At 41.9% G+C, this 9,967-nt stretch overlaps 1 protein-coding gene across 1 annotated transcript; it reads left to right on the forward strand.

Moving 5' to 3' along the window:
- The first annotated feature begins 2,353 nt into the window (after window positions 1-2,353).
- LOC124272462 (putative ankyrin repeat protein RF_0381) lies at window positions 2,354-8,534 on the forward strand. Its single transcript, XM_046707637.1, has 2 exons — window positions 2,354-2,490; window positions 6,109-8,534. The coding sequence occupies exon 2, from the start codon at window positions 6,120-6,122 to the stop codon at window positions 7,911-7,913; it is 1,794 nt and encodes a 597-aa protein (XP_046563593.1). The 5' UTR covers window positions 2,354-2,490; window positions 6,109-6,119; the 3' UTR covers window positions 7,914-8,534.
- The last annotated feature ends 1,433 nt before the right edge of the window (window positions 8,535-9,967 follow it).

Raw genomic sequence — 9,967 nt, forward strand, 5'->3', positions numbered from 1 at the left:
TAGATCAGTATCTCTTAGAGTTTCGCAGCACCTTTAAGGCGTGAACATTTCTATGCAGTTAATCTTCTTTATACTGAACCTCAGTATTCAACAGGGGTAAAGAATCTGTCTATGTAACTGTCAACAAAATCAACAGCAGAACGCAGAAAGCTTGCAGAGGGAGGGAGCCAATGACCTATAACAGCGGCAGTGTTGGGTCATAAAGGTCAACGTTCGTCAATGTAGGTCAGCTATGCACGTAACAGGTATGAAGAGGTGTTCATTTCTAGCAAATAGCCGGCGAATGACATCTCTGATGACCCTGATGTCAAAAGAATCTAACTTTGGATGCCTACCTTTTTGTACAAGGTTTTGTTTATTGGTTGTTGGTTTATTTTTCAAAATTTTTAGCACGATGTTCTTTTTCATGCCAAGAGCAAAAGTTGTACGTTTCATGTAATCCGACACCTTATAAATCGGATTGCTACGTTTGCTCTCTTTTTTAACAAAATTCAACACATTTCTAATTAAACGTTTAGCATCCATCTGAATAAGCTTTCATGATGACAGCTAGAAGTAGTCAATGTGAATGATCCAAACGGTCTATCACTGTGCAGTGCACAGGTAACTATCATGAACTGCACGTGCATTGACCTTTATGACCCAACACTGCCGCTGTTACAGGTCATTGGCTCCCTCCCTCTGCAAGCTTTCTGCGTTCTGCTGTTGATTTTGTTGACAGTTACATAGACAGATTCTTTAATACAAATGCATAGAATCGGTGATTTACAATTAGTGGATAAGGCGTTCGCTCGTTACGCTGAAGGCCCGTGTTCGATGCCCCACATGGGCACAATGTGTGAAGCCCATTTCTGGTGTCCCCGCCGTGATATTGCTGGAATATTGCTAAAAGCGGCGTAAAACCAACTCACTCACTCAGTATTCAACATCCTAATAACTGCCTACGTTAACCTAATTCATATAATTCTGTAGATGTAGTAACACTTAAGTTGAACGCAATTTTATGAAGAAAATATATTTTGTAAGTAGAACATACATGTAAGTACAGCTGGGTCAGTCACGCATAATTCTGTTTTCATCCAGTTACGAAACGTTACTATCCTGTTCTAATACACAGTAGAGAGCCACGAGGCGTCGGCAGCTAAAATATCATAGGATCCTGGCATTCTAAAGGGAGGCAACTCAACATGTTAAACAGCACTACAGACGACTGCGTAGAACATTCCGTCGTACTATTCAAACAAAACCCCATTAACTTCGTTCGTGTTTTTCTGTCTCCTGCAACCCTTACATCCTCATGAAAGCAGTTCTGTAAGTCTTGACATTTCGTTTGAAATGTGTTTCACAAGAGTTTGTTAAGCGCTTTGCACGTGTTAAATATTTGTTTAGCCGATGGAACTGGAGTACGTCTCATGTGCTTAGAATAGGTAGGCGGTAACACAAAACTAGTTGTTCGGGTACATTATTCAGGGATATACGTGTTACTTGAGTATAGATATACGCATATTCCCACTAAACATTTATAAACATATGCTTACTGTAAGGTCATTCCAAACGAGTGAGAAGGGTAGCCTAGTGGCTAAAGCGTTTGCTCGTCACGGCGAAAACCCGGGTTCGAGTCCCCACATGGAACAACTTTTGGTGTCTCCCGCCGTGTTATTGCTGGAACATTGCTAAAAGTATTGTAAAACCATACTCACTCACTCACCCAACCGAGTGAGGTCACCATCAGTTTTGTTCAGGTAACAAAAAATTCAATTAACTGAACTTCAATAGAACAGCCTTACACTGGAAACTGAGAACATACGTACCCTATATCAGAGAATGTAAATACTTGGTCTGGGGTGGCCAAACCAAGGGCTGATATCATGAGCATCTGTCAAGGTTGCCGGACGGATACAGTGACATACAAAGAGATCGTCAAACAGATCATACATCATACAATCACATGAAATATATATTCTATTTCTGTTGGATAAAGAAGTCAAGTCACTGACAATATTTCTAAATGGCAGTATCATCATGATGTACCAATGCACCTGAAAAACAACTTACAAATGAATTTAATTTACATTTGAAAAAACAACAAATTTGGATTTGAACGGAGCCTCGTAACAAAATAAACAATCAAGAAATACGTTTGTATTCATTATGCATGTTAAGTAGCCAATATTGCGACAAACAAGTAATCCATTTGTGTAGCCTAAACGATAAGTTTCCGTGTCAATATAGCTTCACACAAGCTTTCCTCGTCGGGCGTGGTCCACTATAGAAAAAAGAATTATAATGACTTAGGAGCCATACATAGTATAATATCCTTATAGATTTTCCGGATCTGTTATCTAACTTCCTACATTTTACTTTTACCTTGTTCATGCCTGGTGTATCATCAGTCCAGGTTACACGTGTTGGCGTCATGCGGGTACATTTTGTACGTGAGATTACCCCGAGTTTCACACAAATGTTGATGGTTCCTCAACAGACACAAACGTGAGTTCTATGATTATCGAATTACGACTCGTGTGTTACCACTTAACGTTCTAAAATATAGACAGGCTTATATATTTACAATTACTATTTTCAATTTGTTTTCCACTCTCTATCATGAACGGGCAGTTTCTTCTGCAGCGAAATCAATGCTAGTGGTTTCGTGTGGTCGCAGACCCATATCGCGAGAGAGATATTCGTAGCAACTAGAAACGAGAGGATATTTGAGAAGGGCCTACCAACCCCAGCCCCAGCCAGGGTAACAATAAGTAACATGTTTTATGTTTTGGAATGATGCGGCAGGGAACCAAACACCGACCTTCCGCTCCTGGGCTGACGCACTTCCCACATCACAGAGTGAGTGAGTGAGCGAGTTTAATTTTTACGCCGCTTTTAGCAATATCACGGCGGAGGACACCAGGAATGGGCTTCACACGCTGTACCCATGTGGGGAATCGAACCCGTGTCTTTGGCGTGACGAGCGAACGCTTTAACCCCACCCCACCGCCCCCGCATCACGGAGGCAATACAGAGAGTGAGTGAGAGTGAGTGAGTGAGTGAGTGAGTGAGTGAGTGAGTGAGTGAGTGAGTGAGTGAGTATGGTTTTACAGGGAACCAAACATCGACCTTCCGCTCCCGGGCTGACGCAGTTCCCACATCAGGAAGTGAGTGAGTGAGCGCGTTTAGTTTTACGCCGCTTTTAGAAGTATTCAAGCAATATCACGGCAGGGGAACCAAAAACCGACCTTCCGCTCCCGGGCTGACGCACTTCCCACATCAGGAAGTGAGTGAGTGAGCGAGTTTAGTTTTACGCCGCTTTTAGCAATATTCAAGCAATATCACGGCAGGGGAACACCAGAAATGAGCTTCACACATTGTACCCATGTGGGGAATCGGACCCAGGTCTTCAGCGTGACGAGCGAACGCTTTAAAAACTAAGCTACCTCTAGTAGGCTTGGAGTCAGCAGCCGTGGCTGTGAGGGCATATATTGTAAACACGTGGATGGTATCTCAGTGGGATTGCTCCGGTATATGTCCGGTCTAGTACAAACAACCCCACCCACGTGAATGCATGTCGCTATATATTGTCAATGGTCTTGAACGCCACGTTAAGCAATGTCACCTTGCCACAGTTCACAGCATTCACGTCATTGTTCAGATATAGGATATAGCATAGCATTGAGGAGTCAACACACATACACCTACTGCATGATACGCACTGTTGATGGTGTTTACCGTGATGGTGTTTACTGTTGCATGTTGGTCATGTATTCTAACAAGCATGTGTGTATCGAACCATATCGACCTGTGGTCATATAATGATCTCACGTATGACTCACGTGTCTCATGTTCAGATAACATATCTCATGTATAACTAACATATCTCATGTATAACTAACATATCTCATGTATAACTAACATATCTCATGTATAACTAACACATCTTACGTATAACTAACATATCTCATGCATAACTAACATATCTCGTGTATAACTAACATATCTCATCTATAACTAACATATCTCATCTATAACTAACATATCTCATCTATAACTAACATATCTCGTGTATAACTAACATATCTCGTGTATAACTAACATATCTCATGTATAACTAACATATATCGTGTATAAATAACATATCTCATCTATAACTAACTTATCTATAACTAACATATATGCAATGTTTTACGAGCATGTCTCGTGGAACTGATATATCTCATGTATAACCAACAAATATCATGTACAACTACTGACACATCTCATGTAGATCTAACTCATTTATAACTAATATTTACAATGTTTTACGAGCATGTCTCGTGTAACTAATATATCCCATGTTTAAAGTATATCATGTAGCTCTAACATATGTCATGCATGACTAACTTACCTAATAAATAACTATTAGTGCCATATCTCATGTATAACTATCACATCAATAGCTTATATATGTCGTGTTTTACTAACATACCTTGTGTATGACTAACATATTTAATGTATAACTAACATACTTTGTGTATAACTATCATATCCCATGTATAACTAACATAGAGTATGTATAACTAACATATCCCATGTATAACTAAATTATCTTGTGTATATCTATCATATCCCATGTATAGTTATCGCATCCCATGTATAACTATCATATCCCATGTATAACTATCATATCTCATGTATAACTATCATATCCCATGTATAACTATCATATCATATCCCATGTATAACTAACATGTATAACTATCATATCCCATGTATAACTATCATATCTCATGTATAACTATCATATCCCACGTATAACTATCATATCCCAAGTATAACTATCATATCCCATGTATAACTATCATATCCATGTATAACTATCATATCCCAAGTATAACTATCATATCTCATGTATAACTATCATATCCCACGTATAACTATCATATCTCATGTATAACTATCATATCCCATGTATAACTATCATATATCATAACTATATCTCATGTATAACTATCATATCTCATGTATAACTATCATATCCCATGTATAACTATCATATCTCATGTATAACTATCATATCCCACGTATAGCTATCATCTCTCATGTATAACTATCATATCCCACGTATAACTATCATATCCCACGTATAACTATGATCTCCCATATATAACTAATACAGTATCATATTCAAGCAGGTGACAACCTGATCCACTCACTGCACACCAGTACAGAGACTCCACCCTAGCCCTGTTTACATGTTGCAACTAAAGCATACTAGTACAAACTTGAGAAATGCCAACACAAAGGTGTTTTGTAAACTTAAATAGAACCACTTCAATAGGCTTGCTTCTGTCTACAACAAGCGTCCCACACATAGCTACCTCTGTAGCTGACTGTTGGTTTGAAGGGCAGATTGTGTACTGATCAGGTATGTTGGCTTAGCTCTACTGCTGTAATGACATGTGAATTTCTGCTCAGTTTATACTAACGACTGACGATCTCATTTAGATCCTCAATTGTCAGTTTTCATAGAATGCCATTTATGTTTTACATATACTCAATACTACAGTGTGACTTTATCACTGACCTTCTTCCATCTCCATGATAACGACTCGTTCATTCATTCATTCAGCATGTGATATTTCTACTGATGTCCAGTGATCCATGTATGTAATCTTGTTAATATTCACTATTTTGCTATTGGTGAGGTGTGGTCGTGTGCACAAATCAGGTGAAGTTAAGCAACACTGGCCATGGACAGTCTTTGGCAGCTTGACTCCTGAGAGTTTCTAGGACTTCAGTTCTGCCCCACAACTAAGCACACGTGACACATGTGGTCTCACCATCGGCAACTGAGTTTGTTCATAATTGCCTCTGTTCACCCAGCAGTGAATGGGTACCCGGTCGGATAAGTCATATGACTGTTAACCTTCTAGCGCCTCACAGGCGTTATCCGGGGTAATAATGTCTCGGCGCTTTCAGCATGCACAAGTGCGTGGATTATAAATGTCCATTATCATTTACACCTAGTGAACTCGATAATGTTTCGGCAGATTATCGAGGCAAATTATTCCAACCTGTTGACATTTATGTTAATATAGTATATTTCATTAATATGTTTGAATGCTTACCTCACAGGTATTGACACCATGAATGTCCTACGCCACGACATTAATGCAATACGAGCAATGACAGCAAATACCAACCTACACGCTGAATGCAGGGAAGGGAATCTTAACAATGTGAGAAAACTATTGACCACGAACACAGCGAACGTCAACAAAATGGGATTGTATGGCTGGACGCCATTGCTTGCATCAGCATGGAGTGGAGATACAGACGTGTTGGACTGCATCATGTATAAAGGCGGTGACGTTTCGGCAGTTGATGACGGAGGTGACAACGTCCTTCATGTGGCATGTAACGGGGGTCATGACCACATGGTTAAATACATCATATCCTTGAACGTCGTCGACGTCAACTGCAGAGGACAACATGGAAGGACACCGGTGATGGTGGCAGCGTTGGGTGGTCATCGACGAATGATGACTTCACTTTTGAACGAAGGAGCCAATTTAGCATGTGTTGATGACGACGGCAATACTATGCTGCACGTTGCATGCTGCGGAGGTGATGTTGAGACGGTGAAGTATGTCCTTTCTCGAGGCAGTACACATGTTGATAGCAGGAATCGTAACGGCTGGACAGCCCTCATGTGTGCAGCTTGGGTGGGACAAAGAGGAGCGTTTGACGTGCTTGTTAATGCTGGATGCGATGTGTCGCTGGTTGATGCTAACAGAAATACAATCCTCCACCTGGCTTGTCTTGGAGGTAATGTCGATATAGTGAAATATGTCCTCGTTGAGATCCGTGATGACGTTAACTGCAGGGGTCAATACGGGTGGACACCGGTGATGATTGCAGCGGAGAGAGGGTACAGAGGCATGTGTGACTTCCTTGTGGGTAAGGATGCTGATCTGTCGGTAGTTGGTGCTGATGGTAATACCATCCTTCACATGGCATGTCTTGGTGGTGATGTTGAGCTTGTGCAGGATGTCCTCAGAGAGACACAAATTAACGTCAACGTGAAAGGACACGAAGGTATGACTCCCGTGATGATAGCAGCCAGGATGGGGAATCAGATATTATTTGACCTTCTTGTGAGTAAAGGAGCCGACGTGTCCATCGTTGATGACCACAACAACAACATCCTTCATATGGCCTGTCTTGGAGGCGATGACGCCATGGTAATAGACATTCTCCTTCAGAAACAATTCACCATCAACAGTTCAGGACAGAAGGGGATGACGCCAATCATGTTCGCATCCCGAGCCGGACACGGGGTTGTGTTTGACGTGCTGAAGAGTAAAGGGGCAGATGTATCAGCTTTAGATGATGACGGTAACAACGTTCTCCATCTTGCAAGTCTTGGTGGTGATGATGCCATGACGTTCCAAGTGCTCATCGAAACCAGCATCAACATCAACGGTAGGGGGAAGCTTGGAAGGACACCGTTGATGCTGGCAGCACAGTGTGGACACAAAGGTGTATTTGACGTTCTTTGGAACAGAGGTGCGGACACATTACTGTTTGATGACGAGGGTAACACCGCTCTTCATTTGGCCTGCTCGGAAGGGAATGTTGAAATGATACATTACATGCTGTTACAAACCACATTAGACGTGAACTGTAGAGGCAAGTACGGTAGGACCCCTGTGATGCTGGCAGCAGAGTTTGGTCACAGAGGAGTCGTTCGTATACTTCTGAGACAAGGCTGTGATCTGTCACTGATTGATGACGACGGTAACAACATCCACCACGTAGCCGCCATCGGCGGGGACGTGGACATGGTGAGATACATTCTCTCACTTGACACTGAGGGGGCTAACTCAAGGAATATTCATGGATCAACAGCAGGTATGATATGGAAAGAAAGACAGTGACTGTATCAGTTATACCCCACCGTGCTGGAAGATAGAACAATATGATCTTGAGCGAAACAAATGGGCATGGTGTTACAAACCTGTGTGGTTATGTTCATACAGCTTAGGTCACAAATCAGTTAAGCAACGTTGGGTGCGGAGAGTCATTGAATGGGTGACCGTGTTTGACAGCTTGACTCCTGAGAGTTTCTAGGATTTCAATCCTGCCCCACAAAGAAGCACATGTGATACATGTGGTCTCAGTTTAGTCAAATGAGTTGCCACAAAATTGCCACTGTTCACCCTGCAGAAAATGGGTACCCGGTGGGATAAGTCATGTTACAATAACTTTATAGCTCATCACAGGCATCTTTGGTTATCTGGGCTCATAATTGTCTGCACAATGAGCATGCTGTCGGTGTGGATTTAGCGCAATATGGACTAATTATTACTAATTATCAAACATGATCTTGTCGAATCTTAGATTCAATGCCATACTCTTGCCTGAGGGACGCACCTGAAAGTCGGGTTGTCGGCTGTCGAATACACTGGGAATAATGTCAGTAAAGCAGTTCCTGGTTTGAATAGCAAAGGTGCATGATAAGTCTCTCTTTTGTGCCATAAATTGCTTATATGTTTTAATTACATGTTTTACCTTGTTTATTATTGTTTATACACAATGCCGGACGAAAGAAAGTGCACACTGCTGTTTGACATGACAGTAGCTAAACATAAAAACAAGAAATGTTTATTCAGCGGGATATATTTGCTGCGGGAATCATCAACTGAAGTTAAGCGTACATACGCACACAACACAATTGGTAGTACCGGCCGTCTCCACAAAGATCGTGGGATTTTACAGCCGCATCTGAGCAGTCGCCTGAATGAACGGGACTGATGGCGCTTTGGTGTTCTTTAGCACGTTCTCATCCACATAGTCTCTCTATAGACTGACTGACTGACTGACTGAGTTTAGTTTTACGCCTCTTTTAGCAATATTCCAGCAACATCACGGCGGGGGACACCAGAAATGGGCTTCACACATTGTACCCATGTGGGGATTCGAACCTGGATCTTCGGCATGACGAGCCAACGCTTTAACCACTAGGCTACCCCATCCCCCCTCCTCCCTATAGACACTGTTGTTCACACATGAGCCCTCTTGTGTATCTCTGTATACAATTCGTACGGATGTTCTGATAGCCTAGAGTGATGCTGCACCGATTACCTTCTGTATGTGTAGTATTGCAGCTCTCGCATTATAGCTTGAGTGAGTGAGTGAGTGAGTGAGTGAGTGAGTGAGTGAGTTGGGTTTTACGCTGCTTTTAGCAATATTCCAGCAATATCACGGCGAGGGACACCAGACAGTTTTATGTCTTGATAATGAACTGAACTTCGTCATTGGTAATAAATACCATATATAATTAATTATAATTTCACATGATGTTTTAATAATTTTCGTGCATTATTTCCTACCCTGAACAACCCCGTGAAACAAACATCTTGTGTAAGATCCTGGTTGAATTATGTGGAAGCGTGGAGACGAAAGGTGTTGGTGGAGTGATTCTGGAGAATAATTCATACATCAGAAGTGTTGACTTGAAGTTTGTGTGGGTTCATTGGAGTATGAATGACTTGGGGTTTACGCAACTCCAGCAATAAAACAGCAATAACACGGCAAGGGACACCAGGAATGAGTACAGAACCGCTACCTTTTGCGTGACGAGCGGACCCTTTGACCACTAACCTATCCCGCCTGCGTTCTCTGAATTTCAACAATGTATGCTAAAACACTTATTTCCATATTAAAGGGTCTACGTGATTGGAAACAATCCTTTGTATCCTTTCATGTAAGGGAAACTGCTTGAGTGAGTGAGTGAGTGAGTGAGTGAGTGAGTAATATACCAATAATATCACGGCAGGGGACATCAGAAATTGGCTTCACCCATTGCACTCATGTGGGGAATCGAACAGGGTCTTTTTTGGAGGGGGGAGGGGGAGATTTGTATAGCATAGTGGGAACTTGTTCGACGCAACGAGCGCCCGCTTTATCCACCGGCCCCGAAAGCTGCTTG

Source organism: Haliotis rubra, unplaced genomic scaffold (assembly GCF_003918875.1).
Source record: "Haliotis rubra isolate DU_JTF1 unplaced genomic scaffold, ASM391887v1 Scf17, whole genome shotgun sequence".
In the NCBI taxonomy this organism is placed as follows: Eukaryota; Metazoa; Mollusca; class Gastropoda; order Lepetellida; family Haliotidae; genus Haliotis; species Haliotis rubra.